The sequence below is a fragment of the Sinohyriopsis cumingii genome, chromosome 3 (assembly GCF_028554795.1).
Source record: "Sinohyriopsis cumingii isolate HCF-2022 chromosome 3, ASM2855479v2, whole genome shotgun sequence".
NCBI classification, from domain to species: domain Eukaryota; kingdom Metazoa; phylum Mollusca; class Bivalvia; order Unionida; family Unionidae; genus Sinohyriopsis; species Sinohyriopsis cumingii.
In genome coordinates, this window is record NC_142963.1 from 130,097,585 (window position 1) to 130,118,855 (window position 21,271).

At 35.1% G+C, this 21,271-nt stretch overlaps 1 protein-coding gene across 1 annotated transcript in view; it reads left to right on the forward strand.

The window, feature by feature from the left end:
• The first annotated feature begins 1,131 nt into the window (after positions 1–1,131).
• The window catches only part of LOC149803842 (ethanolamine-phosphate phospho-lyase-like), a 38,645-nt gene continuing 18,505 nt past the window's right edge, over positions 1,132–21,271 (forward strand). Inside the window, exons 1-5 of the mRNA XM_089951449.1 lie at positions 1,132–1,331; positions 5,813–5,931; positions 9,366–9,525; positions 12,567–12,641; positions 16,498–16,588. Of these exons, the coding sequence (XP_089807575.1) occupies positions 1,276–1,331; positions 5,813–5,931; positions 9,366–9,525; positions 12,567–12,641; positions 16,498–16,588 (501 nt within the window). The 5' untranslated portion in view covers positions 1,132–1,275. The remainder of the gene's footprint in view (positions 1,332–5,812; positions 5,932–9,365; positions 9,526–12,566; positions 12,642–16,497; positions 16,589–21,271) is intronic.

Below are 21,271 nucleotides of genomic sequence, written 5' to 3' on the forward strand. Positions count from 1 at the left end.
GAATATTTTCCTGTGACAAGGCTGTTAAAAGAATCAGTATGTGCCTTATGCATGAATAAAGTTCACTAGTACTATAACAAATTAGCATACTTTTCATTACCCCTCAACCATCTAGATTTTTAGATATTTACTTCTGTAGCAAACACACGTAAATACGTAAGCCAAGTCGACTGCTCATTTGCAGCCTAAGTTACGAATTTGATCTCCAATGCTCGTCTAACTGTGACAGGCCCTCACCAACAAACCAACCCATTTCCAAACCTAATTCAAAGTAAATCTAAACCACATTAGAGATTTAGCTTATGTGTGAATTTATCAATGCTATGCTTGTAATAATTTGGTTGAAGCCTTTTACATGAGGTGTCAAAATACGAAACTATCCAATAAGACCATATGGTAAAGCAGACGACGAAGTAATTTCCTTCTATCTACATACATGGGTAGTCGTGCGTGCACCCCATTGCTAAATATGGACTTGTCCAGGATCTGGGGAGCTGCGTCGTCTCGACATTGAAAACTATCGTCGGAAAGAAACGCGCAGACGATAAGGGTTAGGGTCACCCACTGGTCATAATCAGCTTTGAAATTACAAATCAATAAATTAACTAAGTTTTGTGCATCTTTCATCTCATTTGTCATTTTCGTGTTTGTTTTTTTTTTTGTTTTTTTGTTTTTTTCTTTTCTTGTCGGTGGTGGAACCAACAAAAGGGTTGCTTATATGCTATTCAGACTATAAATGTTTGTGTTGTATATGTAAGTTTTTTTTCTCCCTCTGGCGAAGAGCTTGTTTAGCCCGAAACGATGGTAAACCGTTTTGAATTTGCGCCGTTATCAGTGTGTGTGTGTGTGTGTGTGTGTGTGTGTTCGACTCTTTCATATACAAACTGAAACAGTACATGCTTTTGTGGACCCTAACATAAACTATGAAGGAAAATAAAAATTGCATTCTCTGCATAGGTAAATAATTGACGCCATTGTGCATTTTTCATTACACGGTCACCCGATGCACATACGGTTGATAAAATGCAGGAAAGTTTTCGTCCAGAGGCTACACTGTGACACTTGATATGACAGAATATTGTAAACAGTTTAAGCCGAACGCTAAATCAAGTACGTCCTTTGCGAATGAGAATGAAGAGTTCGCTCGAATTAGCTACTCGCATTGACCATTGACAGTTTAACCTAATTTAACAGTGATCAGGTGTCGGTGAAAATTTGTCCCGTCCAGTATGATCCCAAAGACTGACCAAGCTTGAATTTTCTTCTAGGGTGGAAATGTCAGAAAGAATCGATTTCAAACAGACCCTAGCTATGAGAAGAAATTATGTCGGGTGAGAATTCTAAAACCTCTGCACTTGTATAACGTAGGCGGGGTATATGTTGTTTATGTAATCATGATATCTGATAAAGTATTACCAAAAATATGTATTTCTTACAAGTGTGTGCATGCAACGCTGGTACATAGCACACACACGCATATATAAATATATATATACGAAATGCACTTTAAAAAAACAAATGCAGAAATATTTACACGTTTTCAATGTATATATCGGTGTACACACCACAATTATGATTTCTAAGTGTTTTAATAATAATAATAATAATAATAATAATGAATTCCCATTTTTTTAAATGTAAGCTATTTTGATAGGGATTATTTAATTATTTTTTTATATAACAATTTCTAACTGTTTTTGGAATCAGGTCACTCGGTCGTACTTGATTTTACTTGATTGGACAGGTTTAATAAGAGGTGAACTTAAAATATAAGATGGTATATGTAAGAATGAGATTATGGTTGAGGGAAGACAGAATATGTATTGACATGTTTTTGTTGTATATATCATTTAGACTTATGTGTTTTAAAGTAAATGAAGACTTCAAATACAGTGGATAGAATCATCGGAAGAGAGAGTCAGATGAAAGTCAGTTTAATTAGTTTTTTAATTCACTGCATACCATTATTCTAGACTCTTTGATCCCATATCTCAGGCTAAGAAAACAATGTCTCATCAGTGCTAAAAAAAATCTGATAGCCTGACACCCAGGGTCCCTCTAATTTCAGATTGGGACCCTCCTGTATTGTGGGTGAAATGCCCATTGGGTTTGTCAAAAAAATTATTATTTGTCTGAGATAATTTAAATCATGACATGAGGAAACTATTTTCAAGATGTTTACCTGCTTTAACACAGTTTGTCATTCTAAAAACACAACTTTTCACTCCCATAGCTGCTGACATGGTTGTGGTTAGAAAAATATAATTTTCAGTAATGTTTGAAAATAGAAATAGAAAAACACTTAAGTATATTCCCATTACATATTGTAACATATATTGTTGTTGTAGGGTTTAATGCCATTTTTCAGCACATGATAGGCTTTACATGGCGGCCAGTATTAATGGTGGAGGAAGAACCCGGGAAAACCCCAGAAAGAACCACCGACCCACAAGAAGCTACTGGCAGGTTTTCTCACATGCCCACATTAGCCGAATCCAAGACTCGAACCCAAGCAGACAGAGGTGAGATGGCAATGATCCGTAATGGAGAGCGCTTTAGACCACTCGACTGTAGCATGTATTGATGGTGGACAGTCATCATTGGAGTTCCTGGTTGATGGAGTTTTACTTTATAAAGCATGCAGACAAAAAATAAAAGGGGGAAGGGCATTTAATTCCTTGTACATAGGGCAAACAGCATATCAACATGTCATTCCTTTGTGTATTATGTCTATTAAAATAGGAGCACCACCTGTATGTAGCATATTAGACACGCAGAACTGAACATTCAGATTAGTTCTCTTTATTATTATTTGTTATCTTTATCTTATTAAAATACTCTCAAATGACCATTCTTTTCAGGATGATTTTAGCTATGAAATAGATTGATTGAAGCTCAGTAATAAGCACATGCTTGTGTTTGCACAGTTGATTTGTGTTGATAAAGTGATACCACCCGTACTATACAGAGGCGTTTATTACTGCTTTATTACCTGTAAAAACCCCAATAAAAATTAAAATATTATGCCCCCCTTCTCCTAATGAAATGGTCAGTCCCAAATGTGGTATTTATTTTTCTATAAAACAAATCATTTCTTGTGATGAGACTTCATCAGATACAGTTCTGACAATGCTAACAATATGGTCATGAAGTACAACTCAGTTCTGGCCAGGATTTGTTCAGAGTACCATCCATTGTCTTGTGAGTGTAGCGATGAACACTGATGCTTGCATTACCTTCAAACCCCTTTTGAACCCTTTTGGATTCATATTAAAAGTGTAGCAATTGCTACATTGTTTTACAAATAATGCATGTATTTTAAAAAAGGGAATGTTTGGGCATATTAAAATTGCAGTCCAGGCTTGTAGAATTGAGTCAGGGCTTGTGCTTTGCAATGCACAGATTGTAAACACTGGGTCCATAGTGATTATATTCCCAATAGTGCAAAAGACCCGGGATCATAGTCTTGCCATTTGAGTTTCTTTGCACAAAGTGTTCTTTTAAAATGGAAATCATTAATATACTCGTCTTCTTGGGTATTGTAGTGAAAATAATAAGTTTATTTCAGTTTTTGAGCATGTTTCAGTGTTTCTATTAACTTGATTTTTCTGAGCTCCCATTCCCGACTGTACCATTCAGGTGTAGAAATATAGTGAAAATCCAAGGTTGTCCTGGGACACATAGCTTAACCATTCTGGTTGTCCCATACAGTACTGTGGTTGCACCCAAGATCACCGTTGTCAAAATTATTTGGATGTATACACACACTCACTAGCTGATTAGTTTGCTATTAGTTATGTTAAGTCCTAATTGCACACAATAATTGTAACTCACCATCAGTCCTGTTGATGGAAAATCACACAAGTTTACATTGATTTAATCCTTTTAAATCTAGTAAATAAAACATCAAAAATTTACTCCTTTTTTAAAGTCTTATTGTCATCAGCATTGTAGTAGAGTAGCTGGCAACCGAAGTCTTATTGTCATCATCATTGTAGTACAGTAGTTGGCAACCCAAGTCTTATTATCATCAGCATTGTAGTACAGTAGTTGGCAACCCAAGTCTTATTGTCATCAGCATTGTAGTACAGTAGTTGGCAACCCAAGTCTTATTGTCATCAGCATTGTAGTACAGTAGTTGGCAACCCAAGTCTTACTGTCATCAGCATTGTAGTACAGTAGTTGGCAACCCAAGTCTTATTGTCATCAGCATTGTAGTACAGTAGTTGGCAACCCAAGTCTTATTGTCATCAGCATTGTAGTACAGTAGTTTGCAACCCGAGACCACAGGCTTATCTGACTTTTATGTTTATCTGAGCTACATGATTACAGTTCATGTTCTTGTTTATCTGATACTAGTGTATGCATCGCCTTTGCAGGGAACTCTAAACTATTGTATGCTGGACCTTATTTAGCCATTACATAATAAGCCAGTACAGTCTACAACATCATTTGTGATTGGTTGATTATGGAAACTTGCCATATTCCTTTTAGCTGAAGTTATCCAACAGGAGCAACTTTGAGTGCTGAACATTCCAGTATGGAAGCATAACACTAGATTATAGGTATTTGACATATAAAACAAAGATAAAAGACAACAAAAAACAAACATTAACCAGTCTTGTTTCTGGTTCACCCTGAGAGCTGGTAGTATGGATTGATAGTGGAGTAGTGGGACCTCTTACTGGCAATCAACTCACACACAGCTATAAGTTATATGGATATAATTAGGGTACCCTCGAGAGAGACTATTTACATTTGTTAAAAATATTTTTGGTGCCCAAACTGGGCAAAATGCGATATAGATATTGATTCAGGAGTAGCAATAACAAGATTTTCAAGATGGTTGCCATTGAGACCATACTTGATAGATCAGCATCTTTTTCATTTAAGATGAAGTAGACATGATGCAAAGTCTTCTAGTGAGAACTCCATGTTGATATGATTGTACATCTAGGAGGAGGACTGATAACATTTTAAAGCTAGCTGCCATGGCAACCGTAGTGGATATCAGATCAAGACCAGCAACATTGTCATTACACGTGATGACTGTTGCTGTACCAATGATGAAGATAAACAATTATTTTATCTTTATTCATTTAAGTTAGTTATCAGACATGAGATAAAGTCTTGGTTGGACTTGCCCACTTTATCTTTGCATGATTAATTAACTCATTTATTTGATTTCAACCAAATTTAGGAGGCAGCTTGATTCAGATGAGACCTTTGCTGAATTTGATTTTCTGTGTCAACATGCAGCATCATCAGTTTGTACTGCTCATGGTCAGAACTAGTTCTTTTCATTTCTGTGTGGAATCTTTAATTCATGTTATATGACACCTGGGATTAATTTGATTTGCATAATTGTTCATCATCATTTTGTGGCGTTAAAGCCCCAGATTTTAATACCCACCAGCTATTGTTTCCAACTAATAATTCCCCAAATTAGTATTGGATTTCAACAAAGTGTCATATGCAATTCTGTATAGAACTTAAGCACAATTTGATTATCAGCTTTTAGTCTGATTGTTAGATATATATGTTTGTTTTGGCACAATGACTATTGTATTTTTATGAAGCAGAATTTTGTAATCAACTTTATAGGTTCTATTTTCCTTTAAAAATCTACACTCCTACTAAGAGTGAGAAGTAGGGGACATCAGTTCAATGACTTTGCTTGTTTTTGTTGCTTTATTATTTGAGTTATTGAATCTAAAGCAAGGAAACAGCCTATTTAGTTGATTTGCAGTAACCATTCAGTAGTTAATTTCATTGATATTAAAATGTAATACTTTGATAAATTTTATGGCAGAAAATCCTGTAGGCTGCACTTTGATGCTTCCCCCTTGAAGATCGTGCGAGCGTTGAAACAGTATCTGTATGATGACTTTGGAAACGAATATTTGGATTGTATTAGCAGTGTTGCACATGGTAAGTTCAGTCTAACATATCTAGGAATGTAACATGTCTCGAACATATCAGTGAATGTAACATGTCTCTAACATATCTGGGATTGTAACATGTTTCTATAACATCTGAGAGTGTAACATGTCTGTATTATAAGTCAAAATGTCAGTGAGTAAATTCCACAATATTCAATCTGAACTTTTAAAGACATTGTTGGACATGTTTCATTGATGATTTATATTTGGTCCTAACCCATGCTTTATGTGAGAAATTTATGTCTTTGTAAACTGATTGTTCAAATAATGACTAGAATCATTAATACAAGGTTACCAGTTTCAGCATAATACTGATCACTCTAGTGGTCTAAAGATTAGAGCATCCAAATTGGATGCTGGAGATCACAGGTTCGAACCCCAGCCGAGTCATACCAAAGACTTATAAAATGGTACTAGCAGTTGCCTCACTTGCTGCTCAGCATTAAGAGGTTAGTGTTATGACTGGTTGTCCTGATATCAGGATAATGTGGCTTGGTGGGACATGATGCCACATGTCTGTGGCTTGATGCCCCAGTACTAGACATCACTGTAAAGTGCCACACTGCAGAGATCATAGTGATATGGCTAAAATTGTTAAAGCTACCTTAAATATCTAAATCACACACACACACACAGAATACTCACACTCTGTGTTAAAAGTTATTTATATAAACCGTTTGAGGCTTAACCTCAGCAAAATCCTCAGCAAAATATATGAACCAGGGTTTCCAATAGAGGCATACCTGCAGATTGTGATGCTTGGAATTCAAGAATTTAAGTTTGTTCCATTTCTGAGGCATCTAAACTCCAGCCTGTACATTTTTGTGATGCGCAATGATTTGGGTTGGAGCATCAGTTGTGTGTTTGCAGTAGTAAATGAAGTAGTATGTAATAATCATTTTAGCTGATCATGTATGACCTAATGCTTAATGCATATGTTATGTTTTAAAACCATCTTCACTCTGACTGAATTGCAGTTGTTTTGTAAGATGCTATGTTTGCCATTTAATAGTTACCCACTAATGTGAAGAGATTTTTGTAAAATTAAGATTAGTAATAGAATCATAAAAATTATCAGTGTACTTTATACCACTGTTCATGGAATTATGACTGACTAGTATAGAATCTGTTCCATTGTTGGTCTGCAGTAACTCTGGTCTTCTACCCAATCTTGAGACGCTGGAGCTTATTCCATCACAGGACTTTGTTTACATGGGGGTGTACTTCCTCACCAACTAGAATTTAGTATGGGCTCCATTGGATAGGACAGATTGAATTCTGGTACTTTTAGAGGGGCTGTGAGAAAAAGCATCGTTGTCTGATCATGTTAACTCCCTTTTGTGAACCTTGTTTTATCACCATTTGCACATTGGCAGGGATGTATCAACAGATTAAGGGGTCACTGTGTCATGATCTCCCTAGATAATATGTCTGCCATAGGCACACATGCTCCTTCTCTTTGCATTGAGGTCTGGAAACTTACCCCCCTAGTCCACATTGGAGAACATTGCCGTCCAGGTCTGCCACATTCTGGGAAAGAAGAACATATTAGTTAACCGCCTGTCCAGGAATGGCAGAGCCATTCTCTTATGATCTCTTCACTGCTCTATAACACATTGTGCTGAAGTAACCTGGTGGACCTGTTTGTGACCAGGCTGAACAACATACTTCCCTTTTACATTTCTTCTGTCTCGGACCAGGAAGCATGGGCAGTGGATGCCATCAGCCACCAGTGGGGTCAGTTGTTCGTATATGCCCTTCCACCATTCCATCTGGTACTTGTTTTTACTTGCCCTAGTGACAGGGAGAAGACACAGCTATATTCATGCATTTGTTTTTTGACTCTGGCTGCCTCTAATTTAATGGAAATTATGTTTCTGTTTCTCTCCTTTGTCACCAGGATTTTTATCAAACATTGAATTATTGACTGCTCTGGTTAAATGGAAATTATGTTTCTGTTTCTCTCCTTTGTCAATCAGGATTTTTGTCAAAAAATAAATTATCTTCATTAGCCCCACTACCTATAGAGATCCCCAGTCTCAGATGAATCTCTGCTGGGGATGATCATGATAGATTCATGCCCAGTTATGACCCTTCATGTCTTTCTTAAGATCTTAGGAGAAAGAAAGGCTATGCAACATCTTTTCCTTTGTTTTAAGATCTCTGTAGATATTTCAGCTGCCACTGTCTCACGGTGGATTGTCACGACAATCAAAAGATCATACCAGTCCCTTACTGAAAAATATTTAAATGAGGACTTGCATCCTCCCATTTCCCACTGTGAAAAGGTTTCAATCCAGTGAGTGCTACCAAAACCATGCCACCAACCATTGTGTTGCACATAGCTTCAGTATCATGTATCATCCTGTATCAAGTTGTAGCAAAACACACAATTTGGGTTAGATCACATTTGCTCCTGCTTTATTCAGGAAGCTGAATGAGGTATCACAGCTTTTATTGGTTTTCTTCACTCAGAATTTGAATCTTTGCTTCTGGCTAGGCTGTGGATCTTAATATTCATACCCATAAATTCATATAATTTACTACTTTTAAAAAGACCAAAAGAATATTGCCATCCCCATAAGCAGGAACTATCTCCCGTCTTAAGTATCTGGGATATTGTAATAGCCTTATTTTCTCTTTGTCTAGATCTGTGTCTTCTTATCTGTCCTGTACCACTTGGTAAAAATGTACCAAACTTGGTATAGTAGCTGTCTGTACTGCTGGGTGGAATTAAATACTAGTTGTCTGATTTTTAACGTAGCTTTAACAATATTTCAGTCATATCGCAATGATGTCTGCAGTGTGGCAGTTTATAGTGATGCTTAGTACTGGGGCACCATGCCAAAGATATGTAGCATGATGTCCCACCCAGTCACATTATCCTGACATCAGGCTGACCAGTTCTGAAACTAACCTCTTACTGCTGAGCGCCTATCAAGGCAGCTGTTAGTACCACTTTTGCAAGTCTTTGGTATGACTCAGCCAGGGTTCGAACCCATGACCTCCTGTTTCTTAGGCAGATGCTCTTATCACTAGGCCGCAGAGCATTCATTTAAGTAATATGCTGTAGTACTGTACTGAATACATTATCAAAATAGGGTATTTACTGCTGAGTCACTGTCAGGGGAGGAGTATATGGTGTTCAAGATTATGTTGTATTATGTTTCAAATTAGATAATTAGATCATTTCTTATTTAAAAAAGTGGAAAAATGTTCAGTGCCTAGTTCAGTAAATATACAAAAAAAACTTGGTGGAGAAAAATTTGAATGGAAAAGACTGTTGGGTTAGGTACAAGTAGAAGACAAAGAATTAATGATCACAGATTTTTCATGATCTCAGCATTGCTTTTTTCTCACAAATTTTAAATTTACCACATTTTAGAGGTGTCAGAATATTATTACATTAGATTTTTCTTACAGTTGGTCACTGTCATCCTCATGTGGTCAGTGTTGGACAGGAGCAGATGGGACAACTAGCCACATGTTGTGGATTCCTAAATGACTCCATGGTGGATTACGCCAAACAGCTTATTTTGACCCTTCCAGACAATCTCTGTGTTTGTTATTTTGTCAACTCAGGGTGTGTATAATGAAAAAATTACTTGAACGTCAAGGTTGTATCCTATATTTTATTAAAAATGCACTAATTTTAAGCAGTATAGACCCATATCTGGCATTGCCCAGTGCGCTATCATATCAGAATCTACCCAATGTGCTCAAAATCATAAGAATGAACAGCATATACTCTGAATTGCTAGGACTTTAAGCAGTAATATTTACAGTAATGTATGTATCTTATGCAATACAATAGTGACAAAAGAGATTGTTGACAGTAATGCATGTACCTTATGCAATAAAGTAGTGAGAAAAGAGATTGTTCACAGTAATGCATGTACCTTATGCAATAAAATAGTGACAGAAGAGATCGTTCACAGTAATGCATGTACCTTATGCAATAAAATAGTGACAAAAGAGATCGTTCACAGTAATGCATGTACCTTATGCAATAAAATAGTGACAAAAGAGATCGTTCACAGTAATGCATGTACCTTATGCAATAAAATAGTGACAGAAGAGATTGTTCACAGTAATGCATGTACCTTATGCAATACAATAGTGACAAAATAGATTGTTCACAGTAATGCATGTACGTTATGCAATACAATAGGGACAAAAGAGATCGTTCACAGTAATGCATGTACCTTATGCAATAAAATAGTGACAAAAGAGATCGTTCACAGTAATGCATGTACCTTATGCAATAAAATAGTGACAAAAGAGATTGTTGACAGTAATGCATGTACCTTATGCAATACAATAGTGACAAAAGAGATTGTTCACAGTAATGCATGTACCTTATGCAATACAATAGTGACAAAAGAGATTGTTCACAGTAATGCATGTACCTTATGCAGTACAGTAGGGACAAAAGAGATTGTTGACAGTAATGCATGTACCTTATGCAATAAAATAGGGACAAAAGAGATTGTTGACAGTAATGCATGTACCTTATGCAATAAAATAGGGACAAAAGAGATTGTTGACAGTAATGCATGTACCTTATGCAATAAAATAGGGACAAAAGAGATTGTTGACAGTAATGCATGTACCTTATGCAATACAACAGGGACAAAAGAGATTGTTCACAGTAATGCATGTACCTTATGCAATACAACAGTGACAAAAGAGATTGTTCACAGTAATGCATGTACCTTATGCAATACAACAGTGACAAGAGATTGTTCACAGTAATGCGTGTACCTTATGTAATACAATAGTGACAAAAGAGATTGTTCACAGTAATGCATGTACCTTATGCAATACATTAGTGACAAAAGAGATTGTTCACAGTAATGCATGTACCTTATGCAATACAATAGTGACAAAAGAGATTGTTCACAGTAATGCTTGTACCTTATGCAATACAATAGTGACAAGAGAGATTGTTTACAGTAATGCATGTACCTTATGCAATAAAATAGTGACAAAAGAGATTGTTCACAGTAATACATGTACCTTTTGAAATTCGATAGTAACAAAAAAGATTGTTCACAGTAATGCATGTACCTTTAGCAATACAATAGTGACAAAAAAGATTGTTGACAGTAATGTATGTACTTTTGCAATACAATAGTGACAAAAGAGATTGTTCACAGTAATGCATGTACCTTATGCAATACAATAGTGACAAAAGAGATTGTTCACAGTAATGCATGTACCTTATGTAATACAATAGTGACAAAGAGATTGTTCACATTAATGCATGTACCTTATGCAATACATTAGTGACAAGAGAGATTGTTGTGAGAAAGCTTGCCAGTAGCTTCTCGTGGGTCGGTGGTTCTTTCCGGGGTTTTCCGGGTTCTTCCTCCACCATTAATACTGGCCGCCATGTATAGCCTATCGTGCTGAAAAATGGCGTTAAACCCCACAACAACAACAACAACAAAGAGATTGTTCACAGTAATGCATGTACCTTATGCAATACAATAGTGACAAAAGAGATTGTTCACAGTAATGCTTGTACCTTATGCAATACAATAGTGACAAAAGAGATTGTTCACAGTAATGCATGTACCTTATGCAATACAATAGTGACAAAAGAGATTGTTCACAGTAATGCATGTACCTTTTGAAATTCGATAGTGACAAAAAAGATTGTTCACAGTAATGCATGTACCTTTAGCAGTACAGTAGTGACAAAAAGGATTGTTGACAGTAATGTATGTACTTTTGCAATACAATAGTGACAAAAGAGATTGTTCACAGTAATGCCATGTACCTTATGCAATAAATAGTGACAAAAGAGATTGTTCACAGTAATGCATGTACCTTATGCAATACAATAGTGACAGAAGAGATTGTTCACAGTGATGCATGTACCTTATGCAATACATTAGTGACAAGAGATTGTTCACAGTAATGCATGTACCTTATGCAATACAATAGTGACAAAAGAGATTGTTGACAGTAATGCATGTACCTTACCCACAAGAAAATGTTGGCAAAAAATACTCTTCATATTATGCTATTCATAATTCCTTTGTTTGTTACAATAAAACTGGATTTGATCGACATCTACTTTGAGTGACCACATTTGTCATGAACATGTAGCAGTTTAGTTGTTCATGGATAACTGGTTGTTGTTATTATAGGGTTTAACGCCATTTTTCAGCACAAGCTAGGCTATACATGGCGGCCAGTATAAATGGTGGAGGAAGAACCCTGGAAAACCCTGGAAGGAACCACCAGCCAATGAGAAGCTACTGGCAGTCTTTCTCACATACCCATATTGGTCGAATCCAAGACTCAAACCCACGCAGACAGAGGTGAAAAACTGGCAATGTAATGCAAGATAAATTGTATTATCTTGTGTTTATCATGCACATACATATCAGTAGACATACCAGTACAATTCTGGCTATATAGTATAGTGTTAATTTAGGTATACCCAAAATACATTAGAATATAAATTGGCAAGAAAAGTGATTTTCTTCCCATAATTTTCAGTTTTATAACAACCCTTAACATTTCTTACTCTACCAAGAAAATTAGGCCTAAAATAATAATCATTCATTATCAAGTTCAGTAATTATATAAAATCTATTTCATCTTTTTTAGCTCCGAGGCTAATGACCTGGCTCTACGTCTGGCTCATGCATACACCCAACAGAGTGATATCTTAGTAGTGGACAAGTGAGTTGGCTGTCAGAGTTTTTCATGCAAATGGAATTAATGTAAAGTCATTAAATTTTCATGAGCTGATAAGTGCGTTGTTTTGCATCGAATGAATTAAGTATGTACAGTGTCCAAAACAATTTTTAACCACTCAGGTTGCATGAATTATTAAAGTATGTTTATAAGGAAAAAATATGTAAGGATCAGTGAAAGCTTTTTGGTTACAACTGAATTTTATAATGGCAAGATTTTTGAATCTGTAAGATTCAAATTTAAAATTTAAACCACATTGTTATGTCTATCTCTTAATCATCATGTACATGTGTAAGTGTACTAGTCATATTTTTGCTTGTAACATGATACAGTAGTTATGAATGAACCATATACACAATACTAGTCAAAGGATTAACCATATACACAATGCTAACCAAAAGATTAACCATATACACAATGCTAACCAAAGGATTAACCATATACACAATGCTAACCAAAGGATTAACCATATACACAATGCTAACCAAAGGATAAACATATACACAATGCTAACAAAAGGATTAACCATGTACACAATGCTAACCAAAGGATTAACCATATACACAATGCTAACCAAAGGATTAACCATATACACAATGTTAACAAAAGGATTAACCATATACACAATGCTAACCAAAGGATTAACCATATACACAATGCTAACCAAAGGATTAACCATATACACAATGCTAACCAAAGGATAAACATATACACAATGCTAACAAAAGGATTAACCATATACACAATGCTAACCAAAGGATAAACATATACACAATGTTAACAAAAGGATTAACCATACACACTATGCTACCCAAAAGATTCACCATATACACAATTCTATCCAAATGATTAACCATATACAAAATGTTAACCAAAGGATTAACCATATAAGAATACTCAGACCTGCCAACTCTTACGATTTTGCCATAAGTCTTATGAAAGGTACCCTTAAAATACAGATGGCATGCTAGCAAAAACTACAGAAAAATTAATGTTGCCAAAAAATCTGGATAATTGATTCATCTGTGTTTTATTTATATCTGGGTTTCATCTTAGAATTAGTGAGATTAGTCAGGGAACCAGATTAACTTTAAAGCAGCACCCCAGATGCTTTAAACTGCACCTATTTATTCATGCAAAGCATCTGCATGATCAAACTGTTGATTATAGAATTTTTAAAAATGGCGTCCAGAAAGTGATGCATGTTTAAGGTATAACGGTACCAATTGTACAACCCCAGGTGGGCAGAGCTTAAGGTGTAGGGAAAATTGTATTCAGAAATAAACAAAAACACTAGCTGTGATTGATGCATTATGTAAGAGTTGTACTTTCTGTTAGGCTTAAAAAAAGTTGAGCCTCTTGGCAACATGTGAGATTATGTTAATTCATATCTAGATCATATTTTGTATTTGTTATGATTTTTTTTAAAATGTGGTACACATGGCTGAAATTATGTCTGTTGTGACTAGATAACTCTTACTCCTGTCTGGTTCCAGCAGTTATCTCTCTTAAATGCAGTACCTGGTTTTGTCCTTGTCAAATTGACGATCTAATATTGTTCTCTATGACATTGTGACATGCATGCCGAGGTAGAAAGTATATTTATTTCACAAAACATTTGCATTGAGGTCTATGGAAAAACAATTGCTACAGTGATACCTTTAAGATGAAAGGGAAAACAAGCTTCTGGAAAAGTGTTAATAATCAACACAGAAGAATAAAAAGGAGTATTCAGATTCTTGTGAATAAAAGCTGGAAAGGACACAGTTACGTTAATTGGACATCACGTGTCAATTTGAGTATGTCTCGTGGCAGGAGATATGATTGCTGTAATCATGTGAAATGGAAAAGAATTTCCAAGAATTATGTCAAGTTGAGAGATAGCAACAAGCCATTGAGCTCCATAGGATTTGGAACTAGAGTTTATGCAACTGTACTAGTGGTAAATAAAGCCTACTCGTACTTTACAAACTTTTCATTTGAACATAATGTTTATCGTCGATGCGTCAAACTTTTAATTACATTTTCCAGCTTTACAATAGCAGTTATTGATATTTTGTTACACCTTACCAAAAACTGGTCAATCTTATGGGAAAAAAACAACTGCCTTACTGAGACTCGTCAGGGCTGGCAGGTCTGCGAATACTTACCAAAAGATTAACCATATACACAATTCTAACCAAAGGATTAGGCTAACCAAAGGATCAACCATATACACAATGCTAACCAAAGGATTAACCATATACACAATGCTAACCAAAGGATTAACCATATTCACAATGCTAACCAAAGGATTAAACATTTACACAATGCTAAAGAAGGGATTAATCAGATATACAATAGTAAACCATATATACATATTTACATACGGCTGATATTACATGTGGGTCTACCGTGCCCCCATATTCCAGTGTCATACCTTTAGGAATGTCAAATTGGGAAGCAAGGGGAGATGTGTTTTCAAAATACATAATTCTGGTTAATTATTTTTAAGTTCAAATATTTGATTTGTTTTTCTTATAAGTTTGAATTCATTACTGTAAGTACCTATGAAATATTAATCGTTGTTTAGATAGTAATCTTTTTCACTTCACTTTACATGCATTAGGAGGAAGCATTACTTGGAAATCAACTTCATGTCATATGTCCTCTTAATATTGGTGTGTAAATTTGAGATTTTCTTTCCTTCAGATGTAGGTAATGTGTGCATGATGTGTGTTTGTGTATGACGGAGAAAGACAGAGAGCCAGAGAAATTGTAGACTTCTGTGCCAACAAATAACACATGGAAGGGGAAGGGTTGAATGAGACCCCTGGGTTTGGTCTCTTCGCATAAAGTTTGGGCTTCTTAGTTACACCTTGGAAACTACTGCTATCCCGACCCTATATGAATTGTCCCCTGGGTATGTTCTTACATCCTTGGATTGCAGAGACTTTTACTTTTTTGTAACCCTGCCATAAGGTGGGTTGTATTGTATTATATTGTCTGATCCATCTCTCCATGCATCTGTCTGTTACCAAATTTATCTCTGGACAATAACTTCAGTTGTCAACCAAAGGTAAAGGTCACTGACTGAATGAAGAAAATTATATCTGCACAATAACTTGCAGTTGCTACCATCCACTTTGTGGATAGCTTATACTAGGAGTATATAAGAACCTTATTTTTCTTGGAGTTTAAAGGTCAAAGGCCAAACTCTATGAATGAAAGAAGGAACCTGGCTTCTGCACAATAACTCATGATCTCCATCATATACAGTTGCCAGACTCTGAGTATGGTTGGCATATAAGGTATGGAATAAGTTTATTGATTTTAGGGTCCAAAGGTCTAAGGTCAAAGTCATTATCACTGAAAGAAGAAATATGCTTTCTGGGCCTCAGTGCAATCCACCACAAACAGTATCCAAACTCTGTGTGGAATAATCATGTTGCTTTTGGGATAAAAGTTCAAATTTCAATGTCACTATGACTAAAGAAAGAAAAATTGTTTCTGCACTATAACTTGAGTTCTATACCATCTTTGGTTCCTAAACATTGAGGATGGCTTTCACTTGGAGTAAGGAAGCAGTCACTAAATTTTGGAGTCAGAGGTCAAGGTCACTGAATGAAAGAATAAAAATGGCTTCTGAAAAGTAGCATTATTTGTATATCAGATACCTGCACCAAACTTTTTTGTTGGCTAGGCTGAGAAAGAAGCCTTTCAGTATTCATTTAAAAGGTCAAATTCAGTGACAGAAAGAAGAAAAGATTTTTATGCAGACAAAATAAATCAGTTATCTATTTAGAGGACTAATAAAGATGAGGCAGATGAATAATGTAACATTCACTGTACTGTTTTACAGTGCCTACCATGGAAATATATCCAGTCTCATTGAAATCAGCCCTTCAAGACTGAAAAGACATGGAATGGAAAAGAAAGACTGGGTTCACATAGTAAGTTGCAGATTTTCCACATATCCAGTATTTGGTTCTCCCTATAATGTGTTCTTTGTATTTTGATGCTGACATAATGCAATCTTAATTGCTTTGGGTCTTTCTCCTTGCAGACATTCACTTTGTGATATATTGGTCAGCCATTTCCTTTGGGTCTGCTGACATAGATTTCTATCATGTTCTCCTGGTAGAAGAAGAATGTTTATCAGATGACATTTTTAAAAGATCTTTCAGTTTAAAGCAATTCACAAATCTTTTTTAAAAGTACATTTAAGCATCATTTCTGCCATCAAGTAGTGGAAATTGTCCTTTTGTGTGTTTTTACTGATTTTGAATGATGTGATTGTTTTACGTCTGCTTCATAGAGTGATGCAATAGTTCTTGTTGGCTGGTTTTAACATAGGTGAATTTTTTTACTTTTTATGCATTATTTGTTATATCATGCTGGGGAAATGGAAGTTAAGTGCCTTTTCACCAAAGCAGTTGTCCTGGGCATGTATGAGACCCATTGCCCTTGCATACCGAGTTGAATGCTCTACCATTTTAGCTGCCATGTCTCCCTCTTGACGCATAAGTGTATTCGTGTTACATGTCATGGAAATGATCACCTCTTGGGACTTTCACTGTGGCAGATACCACCGCCTGTTTAATTGTTTTACCCGTGCCTTATTGAGTTGGATGTTTGTAGGGTTTCCTGTGCATCATGCAACATGGTATGAATGTAACTGTGCATATTACTTTTATAATCTAAAGGTATGCATATTGACAATACTGATACTGCCATGATTTTTGTTATAGTGTCTCATTTTGTCTTAGAGCAGGATTCTGTGTGTGATGGAATCATGTTTGTGTAAGTAGTCTTGCAGTTTTTGACGGATTTCAGTGAAATCAAGTAAATAGTATCAGGGTCCGTAGGGAACTTTGAAAAGCCTTGAAAAATGAATTTTTCCTCAGGGCCTTCAAAACACCTTGAAAATTCAAAATATTGTCAGTGTACCTTGAAAAGCTTTGATTTTCATGAAACCTAAAGGAATTAATAAATAGTTATCATTTTACAGAATTAAATAAAAAGAAAAGGGGGAAAAAACAACAAAAAATCAAGCTCGTGCTAAGTTTGTGCTGGAATAGAAATTTGTCCACAACTGGCTACTGTGCAGTCGTATATTCTGAACTTCTGATTGTACAAAGCCTGGATGTAGCAGTGGTTTAAATTTGAATTGTTCGCTTTGACATGGCTGGCTGCTGATTCCAACTTCACTTGATAGATGAAGAAAAATATAAAGTTTGGATTATGAGATCTTTCTCAGAAGAGCTTTGCAAAATGCAAATTATGCCAGAAGGATATTGATTTGTGTGCAGTGGGAGAGAGTGCTCTATGGTCACATACATCTGAAGAAATGAAAACAAGCTCTTGTAATGGCACTTAATACAGGCAAAACTAGTCCTACAATGTAAGACATAGCACATGTTGTTTTTGTTTTAGTGCAATGTCTTACTACCCAAATAACAGCCTTGTATAGTGTGTTCTGATCTCAGTTGACATCGGAATGAGTAGTCAAAGTTTAGGAATGTCTCACACACTTGGCAGCCTAAATTGACACTCTTCCACAAACTTATGTGTAATTAATATACTTACTGTGCTGTCTTCATTCTGGCAGAGTGAAAATATGACACTAGCAAATGGACACATTTTCATGTTCTGTTGACATACATTTGAATTTGTTGCAATGCAATGGTAGTCAAGGTATGCCAAAGTATGTTTAAGTAGGTTCATGTAGGGGATATGTTTCTTGAATGAAACGAAATGTTGCTTACAGTTCCAACAGGCATAATATATTTGATTCGTTTCATTAAAAAATAATATTTCAACTTAACCCAATTTCAGCATTTCTGGCTTTCATCACTTTTCAGCCAACTGAAATGTAGGCGAATGAAACTTGAAAACGGGTTCATTTCTTTTGTGAGAATTTGAATTTATTAGAGAAAAGACATCAGGGAAAGTAAAGTTGTGCATGATATTCCTGAAAATGTTACTTTTGTTACTCTGTTAGTCAAGATCAAAACACACTACACAGTGCCATTAGTTAGTAAGACCCATCACCCCCCAGAACAAAAATATTGGGTGATGTGTCGTACGTTGTAGGACTAAAGGCAAAACAAGAAGCCTTCAGCATGAAATCATTTTTGATGAATGAGGTATGTCTGTGAACACAGAGATTCAAGTTTTAAAATAGAAACTGTATATAGTCTTAATTTGGGATTGAGCAGAAATAGGACAGACAATAATCGCAATGAACAAGATAAATCTAAAAATATAGAATACGGCTAAGCTGAGAGAAATGTTAATATATCTAATATGAAATAGTTTAAAATATCCATATGCTGCTTTTAAATAAGCGATAATATAAAAAACAAATATCTTTTCTTTTTTTGTTATGGGGATGAGTGAAAAAGAAAGGAAGGTAGTGAAAAAGACATTGAGACAATGACAGCTGCTGCTGATGACATTGCATTGAAAGCAAAGATCCATAGGAAAATTTTCTTTATCATGACATCAATAATTTGAGGAAAAGTGAAAAGGACATAATCGCTGAACTTTGAGCTCTTGAAAAACAGCTTGATGACAAGCTACAAGAAATGAAAAATTCACTCTAAAATATTTTGGACTTTGTAAATAGTTTAGTGTAGACGGAGTAAAATGAACTTTGTTCAGTGACTACATTATTCTAATGCACAGATGTAGGATGTTTAATATTAATGGGAAAGATATCAATGACTATACTATTGACTTCATATTTTATTTTGTTTTTTTTAAAAATAAGTTTGCAAGAAATGTTCCTTGTATGGAGTAATAATTAGCTTGTGTTTACATGCAGTTTCATTTATGCATCCTGTACAATTAATGTAATAATCCACCTTGAAAAACATGATTTTGAACCTTGAAAAATCCTTGAAAATTTTAAAAGAAATATGCTACTAACCCTGTAGTATGGTCAACATCTGAAAAAGCCTAGATATTGATCAGTGACTTTGTTTGTTATATGTTTTTTCTTTGAGTTATTGTCCTTTACAACCTAATCTGTAGTCAGTATATTCCACAATCTTGTAACTGCAACTGATCTTGTAGTTATTGATGGATTGCTGTGATACTCGTGACTGCAACTAATTTTGCTGTTATTGATGGATTGCTGTTATATGTGACTACAGCTGGTCTTGCAGTTATTCATGGATTGCTGTGGTACTTTTGACTGCAGCTATTTTTGTAGTTATTGATGGAGTGCATGTCTTGCAGTTATTCATGGATTGTTGCAGCTGGTCTTGCAGTTATTGATGGATTGCTGTGGTCCTTGTTGCATATTATAGTCATCATGTGAAGATGTGAATATTGTCCACTCATTGTATTTTGTGAATTTTTGTTAAAGTTATTGGCCCTTTTAATCTTGCAACTGGAGCCAACTGGTCCCACAGTTGTTTGAAGAGACATTGCTATTGACTTATTTTCATCTTTGACATTGTGGTACGATACAGGAAAGGTGGCTGTATATTTATAAGATCATTTTTTATCACCACTTTTCAAGTACCCTTACTGTATTCTTGTAATATTTACATAACTCATAAGGTATTATTGAATGGATTGTGTAATTTTTGGCAGGAGACATTGCAGAAGGTGGTTCTTTGGATGCACTCCCATAAAGTTTCTCGTATGTATTAATAGTTTTACCCTTGTCATAATTTTCATATGTAATGCTTAAATCTGAAAAAGAAAAGCAAAAATGTAGTACACATAGTGTTTGCATGTTCATCTGATTTCTGCATTTCTTTAAAAGTTTGTATATGACTTTATAATAACATCAGTTTGGGTATTATTGGATGAATATGAAATGGAATGCAGTAATAAGACTTATCTGTTTAAGTTTTTCCTGCCAAATGGAATTAACGTTAGCAAATAACCTCAACTGCTATTTTGCAGCATCCATTTTGAACATACATGTATAATGTGATCATGCTGTGTCATGCAAAATAGAGGCTCAATATGGGGTAAAATCGGACACCTCCAGGTATTCTTGGACATTAATTTGTATTATTTTTTTAAAAATGTTTAAATCCTAACATATGTAATTTAATCAAGCACAAGAAATAAATTAAACAAGAAAATGTAAATATTCAAAATTTTGGTTATATTTAACATGATTGTGTCCGCCTTTGTGTTATTTATCATGATTGTTACTGCCTGTATAAAATTTGCATAATGGCGTTTCAAAAATGTTTAAATGATCTATGTAACCAAAAAATTCAGTTATTGCTGATGTCAGCTCTGCCAGAAAGTTGAATACTATTTTGTTTTCCAATAACCCAAGTGCAATGAAAGAAATTACATCATTTATGTTTCAAGATAATCTTTTATATGTTTACATTACTAGTCCATGAATTGTCAAGCTAGGGATTGTTATAAACGTTTCATCATGTCTTAATAATGTGTATTACACTGTTATGTAAACAGTCTTGATGACTTGTCAAGAGACAGCTTAAACTTTTTAAAATGAAATATTTAAATAATAGTAATAATAATTATAATAATAATAATAATAACAAACAAGTTGGTGAAAAGATTTTATTTTATTGTCAGTGGTGAGGGTTAATGTAGAGTATTGACATATTTGACTCTTAATTAATTAATTAATC